The sequence below is a fragment of the Petromyzon marinus genome, chromosome 76 (genome assembly GCF_048934315.1).
Source record: "Petromyzon marinus isolate PM22_M1 ecotype Great Lakes invasive population chromosome 76, UKy_Petmar_22M1.pri1.0, whole genome shotgun sequence".
NCBI lineage: Eukaryota > Metazoa > Chordata > Hyperoartia > Petromyzontiformes > Petromyzontidae > Petromyzon > Petromyzon marinus.
Window position 1 is genome coordinate 1,662,157 of NC_133742.1, and position 18,121 is coordinate 1,680,277.

Below are 18,121 nucleotides of genomic sequence, written 5' to 3' on the forward strand. Positions count from 1 at the left end.
CTGTGGAGGGAGCTGAAGGTTCGAGTTGCCAAACGTCAGCCTCGAAACCTTAATGACTTGGAGAAGATCTGCAAAGAGGAGTGGGACAAAATCCCTTCTGAGATGAGTGCAAACCTGGTGGCCAACTACAAGAAACGTCTGACCTCTGTGATTGCCAACAAGGGTTTTGCCATCAAGTATTAAGTCATGTTTTGCAGAGGGGTCAAATACTTATTTCCCTCATTAAAATGCAAATCAAATTTATAACATTTTTGACATGCGTTTTTCTGGATTTTCTTGTTGTTATTCTGTCTCTCACTGTTCAAATAAACATACCATTAAAATTATAGACTGATGATTTCTTTGTCAGTGGGCAAACGTACAAAATCAGCATGGGATCAAATACTTGTTTCCCTCACTGTGCACCAAGCAAAGTAAAGGCTTCTGTGCAGCAATCTAGTGACCGTACTGCTACTAAACTAACAAGCACGCAGAGCAGTGTTATTGGGGAAATGTTAAAACCCTTTCCCGTTCCGATGATGTATGTGTACATCATCAGGTTTTCTTCCGATTTCATTCCGATTATGTACGTTTAAGTCATCGGAAGGGAATTGATTCCAAGTGGAATCGGAAGTGAAAAGCCATGCGGGAGGCCATGCGGCCAGGAAAATAACTGGCGTAGAGTGGTAATTATACTGGCTAAAACGAATCGTCAAGTATATCTTTCTTTACACATTCATGGTGGTAGTGGCGGCTTTCTGGCCAAAAACCTGCCACTCAAAGCACCTTCGTTGTAAGTTAAACTTCTTTCACATTGTACATTGACGAACGTGATCATCATTAACACTCAACAGCGACAACTCTATACTGTATTACAGTGGGTGGGGTGAGTGGGTGATTCAGTGGGTGAGCGAGTGGACAAGCGAGTGGATGTCCGAGTAAAGTCAAGTTTATTTTTCTTGATACATGCGCAATGGTATTGGGATCTTTCCGGCACAAATCTGTCAATCAAAGTGCCACCACCACCATCATCATCGTCATCGTCAACATAAAAAACATTGAAAAGCAGGGCGGCCAGCCAGATTCAAACCGCAAATGCCCGCAAGGGATGCGGCCCCTCCACTGGACAGGGGCACGTGGTCCGCATCATCACCGGGCCAGGCTGGGCCAACATAGGATGGCTCGGTTGTGCCAGTGGAAAACAGGGGGTACTATGTGGGGCTTAGCGTGGTGTAGTGATCGTGGTGGAGGTGGTGGTAGTGGAGATGGTGGCGGAGGTGGAAGTGGTGGTGGAGATGATAGCGGTGGAGGTGGTGGTGGTGGTGAGGATGAGGAGGTGGTGGTGGCGGAGGTCTCATTGCGAATCAGTCGGGCGGCATTATCTTTCCATCGGCTGCGTAATGCTGTGTGGAAGCTACCTGGTCTGCCACTCCGCAAGAAGCTTCGGGTCTTCTCGGCCACAGTCATTGCCTCCCTTCTCAATGCTTGTGAAATGTGAGGCCCTGTAAAGGAACATCTGCGCCTGTTTAAAACATTCAGGCTGGCCTGCCTACGATCCCTCCTGGGTTTAATCAGACTGGATCAGTGTGAGTTCACAAAGCCTTGAATGATCTAGACAAAGTCCTCTATCGGTTAGCTGCTCCAGTAGGCAAGGCTCCGTTGGCTGGGTCATATAACCTGCATGCCCAACCACCGCATACCCAAGCAGCTTCTGTTTGTCCGCATAGAGGGGGCTAAACGGGCGCCGCATTGGCTTGAGAAGAGACGGAGTGATACGGTGCAGGACGATGTGGAGCTGAGTGGACTGGCCTCTAAGGCGGAGGCTCGTTAAGGCCGCTGCTGGGGAGTTGGAGGCAGTCACCCTCCAAAAACAACGGAGAGCAGAGGAGCAATGCTCACAATAATGAGCGGAGCGCCGGGTGGATAAAATCCAGAAAGTTGACACAGTGGGTAGCACAGGTGGTGTATCTGCCAGTCATCTCAGTTAGTAAACCCATGGCACCTGGGTCTGTCCCCATAACCTCCTGCGAGCCTTTGACATTTCATGTGGCGTCAAAGTGCACCTGGCCTGGCACAAAGCACACGTGGTGAGGTCACCGCTACTTAGTGGTGAGTGGCCGTTGTTGCTGTGAGTTTGTGCATATGAGTTATGTGTCAGTGTCTTCATGTTGGTGTCACCAGAAGTCATCATCTCCGTGTGACGCCGTGTCCACACTGCAACACAAATAACCCCCGTATAGCATTAACAGACTGTTGGAGCAAGTACTGTTAGCGAGTAGCACCTATGAAGGCTGGAACAGCACACGAGGGGGTGGGTGGCCAGCACTGTACCCTTCCACTTTTGTCACGCCAGTGGCAATGTTTACTACACACCACACAGGTACTCATTTGAGTCTGAGTCGACCTTGGGGAGGCCCAGGTCCGGTTCAGATAATCGTCCCTGGTGTTGACCGTGAACAGGAATCGAACTTGGGTCGCCGGGTTCACAGCCAGCACGCTAATCACTGCGCCACCGCTCCCCATACCTAAGACACACCAACCCACCCACGCGTATACCCAATAACCCACCACTGACCCACCCACTCACCCACCACTGACCCACCCACTCACCCACCCACCAACCCACCTACTGACCCACTCACCCACCCACCCACTGACCCACCCACTGACCCACCCACCCACTCACCCACCACTGACCCACCCACTCACCCACCACTGACCCACCCACTCACCCACCCACCAACCCACCTACTGACCCACTCACTCACCCACCCACTGACCCACCCACCCACCCACTGACCAACTCACCCACCCACTGACCCACTCACCCACCCACTGACACACTCACCCACCCACCCACTGACCCACCCACCCACTGACCCACTCACCCACCCACTCACCCATCCGTGACCAAAGCGACACACCCAGTGAGTGAGCGTCTACAAGGGTACAGGAGAATCGGGGAAGCGTGTGCCGTCTGTGTCTCACCTGTCTCTAGACACAACACCCTCGCTCCCCACGGACAGAGACCCGTCTCCAAGTCCGCGAGGTGGCGGACTCTGGGACAGGACACACGGGGGACAAATGGAGACAAGGAGAAACAGGCATACGTCAAGTCACGTGGAGACAGAGAGACAGGGAGAGACACGCGGAGACAGAGGTACAGAGAGACATGGAGATACACAGAAGTACAGAGAGACACGGAGCCACACGTAGAGACACGGAGACACGCAGAGAGACACAGAGACACGCCGCGAGAGACAGAGACACAAGGAGACACTCAGAGACACACGGAGACAATGCGAGTACTTACTTGAGACTCCCCTCTCACCATCTGCAGGTATGTGTTCATCACCTCGCTCTCCGGGAGGGTCTGGGCAACCCCTAGATCCGCTCCGGCCTAAAACACAAAGCTCCATTTCATCTCCGCTCTCCCTACTGCCCAAAGACTCACAATGCCCATAGCCTTACATTGCCCATAGACTCAACACTGCCCATAGACTCACACTGCCCATAGACTCAACACTGCCCATAGACTCAACACTGCACCATAGACACAACACTGCACCATAGACTCAACACTGCACCATAGACTCAACACTGCCCATAGACTCAACACTGTCTATAGACTAAACACTGCCCATAGACTCAACACTACCCTTAGACTCAACACTGCCCTTAGACTCAACACTGCCCATACACTCAACACTGCCCATAGACTCAACACTGCCCATAGACTCAACACTGCACCATAGACTCAACACTGCATCATAGACTCACACTGCCCATAGACTCAGCACTGCACCATAGACTTAGCACTGCCCATAGAATAACACTGTCCATAGACTCAGCACTGCACCATAGACTCAGCACTGCACCATAGACTCAGCACTGCCCATAGACTCAACACGGCACCATAGACTCAGCACTGCCCATAGACTCAACATTGCACCATAGACTCAACACTGCCCATAGACTCAACACTGCCCATAGACTCAACACTGCACCATAGACTCAACATTGCCCTTAGACTCAACACTGCCCATAGACTCAACACTGCACCACAGACTCAGCACTGCCCATAGACTCAACATTGCACCATAGACTCAACACTGCCCATAGACTCAACACTGCCCATAGACTCAACACTGCACCATAAACTCAACATTGCCCTTAGACTCAACACTGCACCATAGACTCAACACTGCCCATAGACTCAACACTGCACCATAGACCCAACATTGCCCTTATACTCAACACTGCACCATAGACTCAACACTGCACCATAGACCCAACATTGCCCTTAGACTCAACACTGCACCATAGACTCAACACTGCACCATAGACTCAACACTGCACGATATAATTACACTGCCCAGAGACTCACAATGCTCGAGGCATGTTTCTGTAAATCAATTTTGTAATTGTTATTGATCAGTCGACACAATCTGTCTGCGCCGATTTACGGGACAGGGTTTTTAACATTGATTCGTGCAAAATGTTCCATTGCTCACGTGATACACACTCCCACTCACCCACCCACTTACTCAAACAACCACTTGCACAGTTTAACACGTTGTAGGCTTTCGCGACCAATATCATCCATATACAGGTTTTTTGGGTGAGATGGCGTAAATATATAAATGTGTTGTTAAACCCGCCACCACCCGACACAGCCAACTAGTAAGGGTTGTCACGTAAACAGAACATGGCCAATTCGTCACTAGTACAGCACTAACCGGTTGTGTGTTGGAGAGCCAAGCCACAACATTTACAATCTGAGTACGACGTTTCGGCAGTAATTACAACTAGCTTCATCAGGCGACAGCCAGATTTGTGGAGAAGTCATCCACCTGTTTCGTTCCACCCCCTTACCCACTCCACCAAACACCCACTTACCCAACCACCCACTTACCCACCCAGCCATTAACCACCCACTCACCCACCCGCTCACTCACACATCCACTCACCGACTCACCCACCTACCGACTCACCCACCTACCCACTCACCCAACCACTCACTCACAAACCTAATCACCCACCCACTCACCCAACCAGTCACCAAACCACTCACCTACCCAGCCACCCACTCACTCACCAACTCTTCCATTCACCCACCCACCCACTCACCGACCTACCCACTCACCCACCTAACCACACACCCAAACATCCACTCACCTCTCCCACTGATCCACTCAGCCGCTCACTTACCGCTGCAAGGGGCTGTGGTCCACTACTGCTGCTACCGCCCTGCATCTCAGTGTGAGCTGAGAACCACGTTACACACACACACACGCATACAGTCTCCTTACACACACGCAGTCACGTTACACACACACAGTCACGTCACACACACACAGTATCGTTACACACACACACAGTCTCCTTACACACACACACAGTATCCTTACACACACACACAGTCTCTTTACACACACAGTATCGTTACACACACAGTAACGTTACACACACACACAGTCTCCTTACACACACAGTCACGTTACACACACACAGTCTCCTTACACACACACAGTCTCCTTACACACACACAGTCACGTTACACACACACAGTATCGTTACACACACACAGTCTCCTTACACACACACACACAGTCTCTTTACACACACACAGTATCGTTACACACACAGTAACGTTACACACACACACAGTCTCCTTACACACACAGTCTCGTTACACACACAGTCACGTTACACACACACACAGTCTCCTTACACACACACAGTCTCCTTACACACACACAGTCTCCTTACACACACACAGTCACGTTACACACACACAGTATCGTTACACACACACACACACAGTCTCCTTACACACACACAGTATCGTTACACACACACAGTCTCCTTACAGACACACACACAGTCTCCTTACAGACACACAGTATCGTTAACGAGACTGTGTGTGTGTGTGTGTAAAGGCAAAGAGCCCCCATGTAGCCTCCAGCAGGCTATAGGGGCAAGTGCTCTTAGCAAGTGGCCACACTGATCAAGGCCGGCACAGCACCCGGGGTGGTGGGTGGCCAGCACCATGCCAGGCAGTCATCCCAGTCGGTCAACCCACGGCACCTGAGTCTGTCCTGTGACCTCCTGCACCTGGATTGGCACAGCAGTAAATCCATGGCACTTGGGTCTGTCCAGTGACCTCCTTGCCAGCGGGCCTTCGACAATTCACGTGATCGCCTCAAAGTGCACCTAGCCTGGCACAAGCGCTGTGGTGACGTCGCCGGGAGTCATGACCACAAACGCTCACGTCAGCACGCGTGCGCTCTCACCTGTGTGGGAAGAGCCGGCTGATTGGTCGAGAGCCGGCGGTTCGGCGCTATCCAATCGGTCGCCTATGCTCTGCAGCCTGCAATCTGTTTGGTCCCCATCGACGCGGATGCTGCGATCCGATTGGTCAACGGCAAGGCGAACAACGCTATCCGATCGGCCGGGATCACCGGAGACGGCGCGACGTGATTGGATGTGGTCGTGACGATCGCTCCGCTCTGATTGGTCGAGTGAGTCTTGGTTTCCACCACCGCCAGGGATGATAGGACAGTCGACCCGGATCTCCTCCTCCTTCACCACCACTTCCTCCACCTCCTCCATCTCCTTCATCCCTCCATCCATCTCCACGTTCTGTCTCTCACTCTCACTCTCTCGTTCGTCTCTCCCCTCCTGCCCTCGTGTGTCCAGTTCCACGTTCCCCTGGTCCGTGTCGTCTGTATCCCAATCTTGCATCTCCATCCGTCTCTGTAACCCTGGCTTCTGTCTCTCTAGCCCTGCCTCACTCTCTAGCCCTGTCTGCCTCTCTGTCTCTCTCTCTCGATTTGTCTCTCTCTCTAGTCCTGTCTGTCTCTGTGTCTCTCTCTCTCGTCTTGTCTGTCTCTGTGTCCCTGTCTCTCTCTCTAGTCCTGTCTGTCTCTCTGTCTCTGTCTCTAGTCCTGCCTGTCTCTCTGTCTCTCTCTCTCGTCTTGTCTCTCTCTCTAGTCCTGTTGTCTCTCTCTCTATCCCTGTATTGTGTCTCCCCATCACGATCTTGTCCATCTCCAGTCCTCTCTCTTTCTCCATCCCTGTTGTCCATCTCCCTAGCGCCGTCTCGTCTCTCTCTAGCCATGTCTTGCCTCTATCTACTCCCATCGTCTGTCTCCCGATCCCCGTCTCGTCTCTCTCTAGCCATGTCTTGTCTCTCTCTAGCGATGTCTTGTCTCTCTCGACTCCCATCGTATGTCTCCCGCTCCCCGTCTCATCTCTCTCGATCCCCGTCTCGTCTCTCTCTAGCCATGTCTTGTCTCTCTCGACTCCCGTCGTCTGTCTCCCGATCCCTGTCTTGTCTCTCTCTAGCCATGTCTTGTCTCTCTCTAGCCATGTCTCGTCTCTCTCTACTCCCGTCGTCTGTCTCCCGATCATCATCTCGTCTCTCTCGATGCCCGTCTCGTCTCTCTCTAGCCACAATTGTCTGCCCAACCCGGCCATCCCAGTGTCCCTCTCCTCACAACGTCTCTCCCCTCCCACCCCCTCTGCCCGAGCTCCCAGCCCCAGGTCCCAGTCCCATCCCCCTCCTCCTCTCCCTGCCCACCCGCTGGTGCTGCGCTGGTGGTTGTGGTGATGGAGATGGTGGTGGCGCTGTGATGCCAAGTTAAGTTGAACAACACCGTTGGTCCATTGGTCCGTTATACGGAGGACGCAAGACCCACGTGGTTCACTGTGAATGACCTCAAACACATGGAATTCCATCGCTTCCAAAAACTTTTCGCAATTTTATTTTTTTACCAGGTAAGGCCCACTGAGCCGGGTAGCTATTTGCAGAAGCGACCTCCTGGCCACCCGTTAATGATAGCTCAACCGAGTGGATCATCATCATCATCATCATCCTTATCATCACGTGGACATTTATAGCATCAGCCATAGACTTACACAGAGTCGTAGATTAACAGCGAGATCCATAGAGTCAACACACAGAGACCCATCGAGTTAACATTGCCCATAGACTCAACACTGAGACAAAACCATAGAGGAGGCTGGCGGTCTGGTCTAGGCCAATCAGTTGCAAGGACAATGCTTGCATTATTGTCAGAGCGTGTTTGTTTGCACGCTTTTACTACAAGCAAGGGTTGTGGTTAACGCAGACAACATGATGATGACGATTCCTCGTAGCGATAATAATTATCGGTGTCTATTTGGTGTTTGAACATCTCAGCACCTCCCGCAGGGCTGTTCTTGCCGGAAAGGGGTACAATAAAGCCTCTCCATTTTTGCATCAAACGTGCGTTTTAATTTACGTTCGCTGATGACGACGACGGCAGGATGAGGATATCTGTTGGGGCGAAGCTCTTGGCGGTGGCGTTTGGAGCGCAGCGTCTGTAGGCCTCCTCCAGGCTGAGGGCCTGCAGCTCCAGCTGCCTCACGCGCAGCTGGGCCTCGGCGAGGAAGTCCGGAGATGGAGAGCGTGCGAGGCGGGGAGGAGGAGGAGGTGGTGGTGGAGGAGGTGGTGGTGATCGTGAACCTCCGGCTGACAGATGAGGAGGCGGAGGAGGTGGGGGTGGAGGAGGAGTGATGTGAGGAAAGACGGAGAGGGAGGAGACACGGGGAGTAGGGGGGAAGGGGAGACACAGGGAGTAGGGGGAGATGCGGGCAGGAGTAGGGGGAGGAGACATGGGGAGTAGGGGGAGACACGGGGAGTGGTAGGGGGAGGAGACACAGGGAGTAAGGGGAGATGCGGGAAGGAGTAGGGGGAGGAGACACAGAGAGTAGGGGGAGACACGGAGAGTAGTAGGGTGAGGAGACATGGGGAGTAGGGGGAGATGCGGGGAGTAGGGTGAGGAGACATGGGGAGTAGGGGGAGACACGGGGAGTAGTAGGGTGAGGAGACATGGGGAGTAGGGGGAGAAACGGGGAGTAGGGTGAGGAGATATGGGGAGTAGGGGGAGATGCGGGGAGTAGGGGGAGGAAACACGGGGAGTAGTAGGGTGAGGAGACACGGGGAGTAGGGGGAGGAGACACGGGGAGTAGTAGGGTGAGGAAACACGGGGAGTAGGGGGAGATGCGGGGAGTAGGGGCAGACACGGGGAGTAGTAGGGTGAGGAGACATGGGGAGTAGGGGGAGACACGGGGAGTAGTAGGGTGAGGAGACATGGGGGGTAGGGGGAGACACGAGGAGTAGGGTGAGGAGACATGGGGAGTAGGGGGAGGAGACACGGGGAGTAGTAGGGTGAGGAGACACGGGGAGTAGGGGGGAAGGGGAGACACCGGTGAGTTCTCATTTGCCAGGAAGGTCCTGCCAATGTTTCTCAGTCAGGGGCGCTGTAACCCCAATAGAGCAACTTGCCGATCGTTTGAGCGGAGGAGAGGCTGCCCTTCCTTTGTCGGGAGCTGGACCGGTACCACCTGGACCTCTGTGGAAAACAGGAGGTCTGATGGACCGGTTTAATCTCCAGTCACCATGAGGGGTGGACGGTCCTCCACTCGGGGCAGGAAACTGCCCAACAACAGGGAGTGGCTCTTCTTCTGAACAAAATAATGAAGGGGGTGTGGGAGCGTGGCGGTGAGGTGTGGGAAACTGTAAGCCCCAGGCTACTGTGGGCTCGCCTCCCCATCAACGAAGATGAACATCGGTGTAGGGATGCAGGCAAGGGCGATGAGTCAGGCGCCTTCTGCAACCTGATGCCCAAGGTGCGAGCTAAAGTGGCTTCCTGGGTATTTTGTGCCATCAAAAACTATACCCCCTCAACTCCCCATAGATGATGGGGCAGTTGTGGAGAGAATGGAGAGTTTTCCATATCTGGGCAGTGTGCTCATGACCGGCTCTGGTTGACAGCAGAGGTCTCACTCCGAATCAGTCGAGCGGCATTACCTTGCCATCGTCTGCGTAATGCTGCTGTGCGGAAGCTACCTGGTCTGTCGCTCCACGCGAAGCTTAGGGTCTTCTCGGCCTTTTGTTCGACCGGATAGAGGGGGCTAAACGGGCGCGGCATGGGCTAGAGAAGAGATGGAACTGATGCGGTACAGGAAGATGTGGAACTGATTGGACTTTCCAATAACTGGTACCAGCGGTGTCAAGATTGGCCCTCCAACAACAATGGAGAGCAGAGGAGTGACGCTCACAACAATGAGCGCTGTGCCGGGCGGCTAAAATTAGCGAGTTGGCACAGCAGGGGGCACAGCTGGTGCATCTGCCAGTCATCTCAGTCAACTCATGGCGAGCCTTCAACACTTCACGTGGCCTCAAAGTGCACCTAGCCTGGCACGAGCGCCGTGGTGGTGGAAGTAGTGGTCGTGGTGGTATTAGTGGTAGTTGTGGTAGTGATAGCGGTGGTGGTGCCCGTGTAGTTGAGCGTGCGGGTGAGCATGCGGGTGAGCGTGTGGGTGAGCGTGTGGGTGAGCGTGCGGGTGAGCGTGCGGGTGAGCGTGTGGGTGAGCGTGCGGGTGAGCGTGTGGGTGAGTGTGCGGGTGAGCATGGTACCCGTGAGCGTGCGGGTGAGCGTGCGGGTGAGCGTGCGGGTGAGCGTGTGGGTGAGCGTGCGGGTGAGCGTGGTACCCGTGAGCATGAGCTGTCTCTCCAGGAGCTGGTTGTGTTCCTGCTGTAGACGCAGCTCCTTCCTCAGAGTCGATATCCTCTCCATCTACTCCGGAGAGAAGAGATGGACTGGTGGGTGAGTGAGTGAGTGAGTGACACTGGCCATAGAAGATATGGACTGGTGGGTGAGTGAGTGAGTGCGTGCGTCAGTGGGTGAGTGAGTGAGTGACACTGGCTAGAGAAGAGATGAACTGGTGAGTGAGTGAGTGAGTGCGTCAGTGGGTGAGTGAGTGACACTGGCTAGAGAAGAGATGGACTGGTGGGTGAGTGAGTGAGTGCGTGATTCAGTGGGTGAGTGACACTGGCTAGAGAAGAGATGGACTGGTGGGTGAGTGAGTGAGTGAGTGCGTCAGTGGGTGAGTGACACTGGCTAGAGAAGAGATGAACTGGTGGGTGAGTGAGTGAGTGCGTCAGTGGGTGAGTGAGTGACACTGGCTAGAGAAGAGATGGACTGATGGGTGGGTGAGTGAGTGAGTGCGTCAGTGGGTGAGTGAGTGACACTAGCTAGAGAAGAGATGGACTGGTGGGTGAGTGGGTGAGTGAGTGAGTGACACTGGCTAGAGAAGATATGGACTGGTGGCCGAGTGAATGAGTGCATGCGTCAGTGGGTGAGTGAGTGACACTGGCTAGAGAAGATACGGACTGGTGGGTGAGTGAGTGATATGGACTGATGGGTAAGTCCCATTGCCGTGTGAGTCTCTGAGTGAGTTCACCTGTGAGTCCGAGTCCCGTTGCCGTGCGAGTCTCTGAGTGAGTTCACCTGTGAGTCCGAGTCCCGTTGCCGTGCGAGTCTCTGAGTGAGTTCACCTGTGAGTCCGAGTCCCGTTGCCGTGCGAGTCTCTGAGTGAGTTCACCTGTGAGTCCGAGTCCCGTTGCCGTGCGAGTCTCTGAGTGAGTTCACCTGTGAGTCCGAGTCCCGTTGCCGTGCGAGTCTCTGAGTGAGTTCACCTGTGAGTCCGAGTCCCGTTGCCGTGCGAGTCTCTGAGTGAGTTCACCTGTGAGTCCGAGTCCCGTTGCCGTGCGAGTCTCTGTCGAGAGGTCTCCTCTCTAGCGGCGTTGAGCTCCGTCTCCAGACTCAGCATGGCTCCCCGCATAGCTACCAGCACGGCCCACGGCAACCACACGGGATGGGACGATACCTCACTCACCCACTCACCAAATTACCAACCAACTCACTCACTCACTCACCCACTCACCCACTCACCCACTCACTCACACAACCACTCACCCACCCACGGCAACCACACGGGACGGGACAATACCTCACTCACTAAATTACCAACCAACTCACTCACTCACCCACTCACTCAACCATTCACTCACCCACTCACCCACTCACTCACACAACCACTCACTCACCCACTCACTCACTCACTCACCCACTCACTCACTCAAACACCCACTCACCCACTGACCCACCCACGGCAACGATACAGGACAAGACGGAAAGGGACAGTACGGTACGATACCTCACCCACTCACTCACCCACTCACCCACCCACCCACTCACTCACTCACCCACCCACCCACTCACTCACTCACCCACTCACTCACTCACCCACCCACTCACTCGCTCAACCATTGACTCACCCCACACCCCATGCTCACCTTCCCTCTCCTCCTCCCAGCTCCTCGTTGCCACGGCGACTGCCTCCTCCCCTCTCCTCGTTGCCGTGGCGACCGCCTCCTCCCCTCTCCTCGTTGCCACGGCGAGCGTCTCTTCCCCTTTTCTCGTCGCCGTTGCGACCGCCTCCCTCGCCTCCGCCAGTTCAGCCTGTAAAGTCGTTGCCACGGTAACGAGACAGCCATACATCACCACCTGGGTACCTCTGGGGCGCATGTCACGACCAGCCCAGGGGCACCCCCAGTGACAGCTGCCCCTTTGGATTAGTCTGGGGGGTGAGGGTGTGGTGAGGAGTAGGAGGTGGTGAGGAGGAGATGCTGGTAACATGGTGAGGAGGTGGTAAGGTGGTGGTGAGGAGTGGGTGGTGAGGAGGTGGTGAGGTGAGGTGGTGAGGAGTGAGTGGTGAGGAGGTGGTAAGGTGGTGGTGAGGAGTGGGTGGTGAGGAGGTGGTAAGGTGGTGGTGAGGAGTGGGTGGTGAAGAGGTGGGGGAGGTGGTAAGGTGAGGTGGTGAGGAGGAGTGGGTGGTGAGGAGGAGTGGGTGGTGAGGAGTGGGTGGTGAGGTGGTAAGGTGGTGGTGAGGAGTGGGTGGTGAGGAGGTGGTGAGGTGGTAAGGTGAGGTGGTGAGGAGGAGTGAGTGGTGAGGAGTGGGTGGTGAGGAATGGGTGGTGAGGAGGTGGTGAGGTGGTGAGGAGTGGGTGGAGAAGAGGTGGTGAGGAGTGGATAATTAAGAGGTGGTGAGGAGGTGGTTGTGAGGAGGTGGTGGTGAGGAGGTGGTGAGGAGTGGGTGGTGGTGAAGAGTGGGTGGTGGTGAGGAGTGGGTGGTGAGGAGGTGGTGGTGAGGAGGTGTTGGTGAGGAGTGGGTGGTGAGGAGGTGGTGGTGTGGAAGTGGTGCTGTGGAGGTGGTGGCAAGGAGGAGGTGGTGAGGAGCGAGTGGTGGTGAGGAGTGGGTGGTGAGGAATGCGTGGTGAGCACCTGTAGGCGAGCGATGGTGCAGCGAGCCTCCTGCAGCTCCTGGAGTTGCTTCTGGGTTTCCCGATCGGACGCTACCAAGACAAAGACAAAGGTCCCCATATAGCCTCAACAGACTGCTGGGGCAAGTGCTGTTAGCAGCGAGTAGCACCTAGCAAGACACATAGATACGTCACACACACGTCACACACACGTCACACACACACGTCACACACACACGTTACACACACACACGTCACACACACACACGTCACACACACAGACACACGTCACACACACACGTCATACACACACACGTCACACAAACACACGTCACACACACACGTCACACACACACGTCACACACACACACACGTCACACACACACACGTCACACACACACGTCACACACACACACACGTCACACACACACACACGTCACACACACACACACGTCACACACACACACGTCACACACACACACGTCACACACACACGTCACACACACACACGTCACACACACACACGTCACACACACACACGTCACACACACACACGTCACACACACACACGTCACACACCCACGTCACACACACACACGTCACACACACACACGTCACACACACACGTCACACACACACGTCACACACGTCACACACACAAGTCACACACACACACAAGTCACACACACACACACGTCACACACACACGTCACACACACACACACATGTCACACACACATACGTCACACACACACACGTCACACACACACACGTCACACACACACACACGTCACACACACACACACGTCACACACACACACACGTCACACACACAAGTCACACACACACACACGTCACACACACACACGTCACACACACACACGTCACACACACACACGTCACACACACACGTCACACACACCCACGTCACACACACACACGTCACACACACACGTCACACACACACACACGTCACACACGTCACACACACAAGTCACACACACACACGTCACACACACACGTCACACACACACACATGTCACACACACATACGTCACACACACACACACGTCACACACACACACGTCACACACACACACACGTCACACACACACGTCACACACACACACACGTCACACACACAAGTCACACACACACACACGTCACACACACACACGTCACACACACACACGTCACACACACACGTCACACACACCCACGTCACACACACACGTCACACACACACGTCACACACACACACACGTCACACACGTCACACACACAAGTCACACACACACACGTCACACACACACGTCACACACACACACATGTCACACACACATACGTCACACACACACACACGTCACACACACACACGTCACACACACACACACGTCACACACACACACACGTCACACACACACACACGTCACACACACAAGTCACACACACACACGTCACACACACACGTCACACACACACACACACACGTCACACACACACACGTCACACACACAAGTCACACACACACACGTCACACACACACGTCACACACACACACATGTCACACACACATACATCACACACACACACGTCACACACACGTCACACACACACGTCACACACACACACGTCACACACGTCACACACACACGTCACACACACGTCACACACACACGTCACACACACGTCACACACACGTCACACACACACGTCACACACACACACGTCACACACACACACGTCACACACACACACGTCACACACACGTCACACACACGTCACACACACACACGTCACACACACACACGTCACACACACACGCAACTCTCCACCTGCCAGCCTCTCCTCCCCCTGGACGAGTTTGAGAGTCCTCTCCTGAAATTCCTGCTGCACTCTCACCTCGTGCCTGCAAAGACAAAGATCCCCCATGTAGCCTTCACAGATTGCTGGGGCAAGTGCTGTTAGCGAGTAGCACCCAACACAGACAGATACAGACAGACAAAGACATGCATAGACAAAGACTCACACACACACATACACAGAAAGATACATATAGACAAAGACACGCAGAGACACAGACTCACACACACAGACAGATACATAAAGACAAAGACATGCATAGACACAAAGACAAACATCCCCTCTGTAGCCTAAAACAGACTGCTGGGGCAAATGCTCTTAGTAGCGAGTAGCACCCAACACAGACACACGCAGACAAAGACACGTGTAGTGGGTTATCGTTCGACAGAGACGGCGAAGTGGAGGCAACACTATTTATTGTAACTCAACACTTGGCAGAGGCAATGTATACAATACTTGAAGGGGTAACGGCCCCTTCACCCGTACTATTCTGGGATACACCCCTAGGCTAAATGCCTATCCACCTACGCTCCCAGGTCCTCCGCTAAGGGCTCTAAGGGAGGCTACCTGACCTGGCCCAGCCAAGGCTCAGGTCCCGACCACCAGACACACAGACCCGGCCCTTAGAAGGACATCGGCTCTGAGGCTCTGGGGTCACGCCGCTGGCTTGCTCTGCCCGGCCCTGACAAGGACAGCGGGTCAGAGGAGTTCCAGGGTCTATCTGGCCGGTCTCCAGTCTTCAAATGGTTCTTCAGACTCTGGCTCGCGAACACTGCCCCTATCTCTCTTTTATACCAATTCCCCAACGAGGGGCGGGGTTCTGAGGGATCACAGCACACGCCGCAGCCCCCACCCGTTGGGAGGGGCGCGGGGGATCCAAAGCCCACAGCCCCCTCCAGGTATACCCAGGGTGCTAGCTGTGACTGATGCGTTGTTGGACCCATAACACCACTACACATGCATAGACACAGACTCACACACACAGACACAGACAGATACATATCGACAAAGACATGCAAAGACACAAGGAAAATATCTCCCTTGTAGCCTTAACAGACTGCTGGACAAGTGATATTCGTGAGTAGCACCTAAAACAGCTGCATACAAACACACAGACAGATACACATAAAGACACGCATAAACACAGACTCACACACAGACAGACAAATACACATAAAGACACACATAAAGACACACATAAAGACACACATAAAGACACGCATAAAGACAGACTCACACACACACAGACAAATACACATAAAGACACACATAGACACAGACTAACACACACACAGACAAATACACACAAAGACATGCATAGACACAGACGAACACACACACAGACAAATACACATAAAGACACACATAGACACAGACTAACACACACACAGACAAATACACATAAAGACACACATAGACACAGACTAACACACACACAGACAAATACACATAAAGACACACATAGACACAGACTAACACACACACAGACAAATACACACAAAGACACGCATAGACACAGACGAACACACACACAGACAGATACACATAAAGACACACATAGACACAGACTAACACACACACAGACAAATACACATAAAGACACACATAGACACAGACTAACACACACACAGACAAATACACATAAAGACACACATAGACACAGACTAACACACACACAGACAAATACACATAAAGACACACACAGACACAGACTAACACACACACAGACAGATACACATAAAGACACGCATAAAACCAGACTAACACACACACAGACAAATACACATAAAGACACACACAGACACAGACTAACACACACACAGACAGACACACATAAAGACACACACAGACACAGACTAACACACATACAGACAGATACACATAAAGACACGCATAAAGACACACACAGACACAGACTAACACACATACAGACAGATACACATAAAGACACGCATAAAGACACACACAGACACAGACTAACACACATACAGACAGATACACATAAAGACACACATAAAGACACACACAGACACAGACTAACACACACACAGACAGACACACGTAAAGACACGCATAGACACAGACTCACACACACAGATATACACAAAGACACACAAAGACACGCAAAGACACGCAAAGACGTAAAGATCCCCCGTGTAGCCTCAACAGACTGCTGGGGCCAATGCTGTAAGCGAGCACCGCTGAAGGCCGGCACTGTGGCACCCGATGGGGTGGGTGGCCAGCACCACGCCCACCCGGCGGCCTTCGTCTCCCTCGTGGCGATGTTTACACATTGTACCAGGTACTCATTTGAGGCTGAGTCGACCTAGGGGAGGCCCAGGACCGGTTTAGAATAACAGCCATTTGCCACTAAGTGACGGTGATGTCACTAGGCGAATGTGCCAGGCTATGTGCACTTTAAGATCAGGTGAAGTGTCGAACGCCTGCTGGCAGGAGGTCACGGGATGGACCCAGGTGCCATGGGTTGACTGAGATGACTGGCAGATGCACCACCTGTGCCCCCTACTGTGCCAGACCTCACACCAAGACAACAACAACAACAGCCCCAGACCACACCAAGACAACAACAACAACAGTCCCAGACCACACCAAGACAACAACAACAGTCCCAGACCCCACACCAAGACGACAACAGTCCCAGACTACACCAAGACAACAACAACAGTCCCAGACCCCACACCAAGACGACAACAACAACAGTCCCACACCCCACACCAAGACGACAACAACAACAACAGCCCCAGACCACACCAAGACAACAACAACAACAACAACAATCCCAGGCCACACCAAGACAACAACAACAGTCCCAGACCCCACACCAAGACCACAACAACAACAGCCCCAGACCACACCAAGACAACAACAACAACAACCCCAGACCCCACACCAAGACGACAACAACAACAACAGTCCCAGACCCCACACCAAGACAACAACAACAGACCCCACACCAAGACGACAACAACAACAACAGCCCCAGACCCCACACCAAGACGACAACAACAACAACAACAGTCCCAGACCCCACACCAAGACGACAACAACAACAACAACAGCCCCAGACCCCACACCAAGACGACAACAACAACAACAGTCCCA

The 18,121-nt window shown here is 53.4% G+C and overlaps 1 protein-coding gene across 1 annotated transcript in view; it reads right to left on the reverse strand.

Annotated features, from left to right (window-relative positions):
• Positions 1–912: 912 nt before the first annotated feature.
• LOC116957509 (uncharacterized) overlaps positions 913–18,121 on the reverse strand; it is a 35,669-nt gene continuing 18,460 nt past the window's right edge. Inside the window, exons 11-21 of the mRNA XM_076056486.1 lie at positions 14,971–15,044; positions 13,158–13,228; positions 12,170–12,335; positions 11,557–11,657; positions 10,523–10,607; positions 8,302–8,497; positions 6,276–7,612; positions 5,158–5,246; positions 3,293–3,379; positions 2,968–3,038; positions 913–2,193 (exon numbers count right to left, since the gene is read on the reverse strand). Of these exons, the coding sequence (XP_075912601.1) occupies positions 2,154–2,193; positions 2,968–3,038; positions 3,293–3,379; positions 5,158–5,246; positions 6,276–7,612; positions 8,302–8,497; positions 10,523–10,607; positions 11,557–11,657; positions 12,170–12,335; positions 13,158–13,228; positions 14,971–15,044 (2,317 nt within the window). The 3' untranslated portion in view covers positions 913–2,153. The remainder of the gene's footprint in view (positions 2,194–2,967; positions 3,039–3,292; positions 3,380–5,157; positions 5,247–6,275; positions 7,613–8,301; positions 8,498–10,522; positions 10,608–11,556; positions 11,658–12,169; positions 12,336–13,157; positions 13,229–14,970; positions 15,045–18,121) is intronic.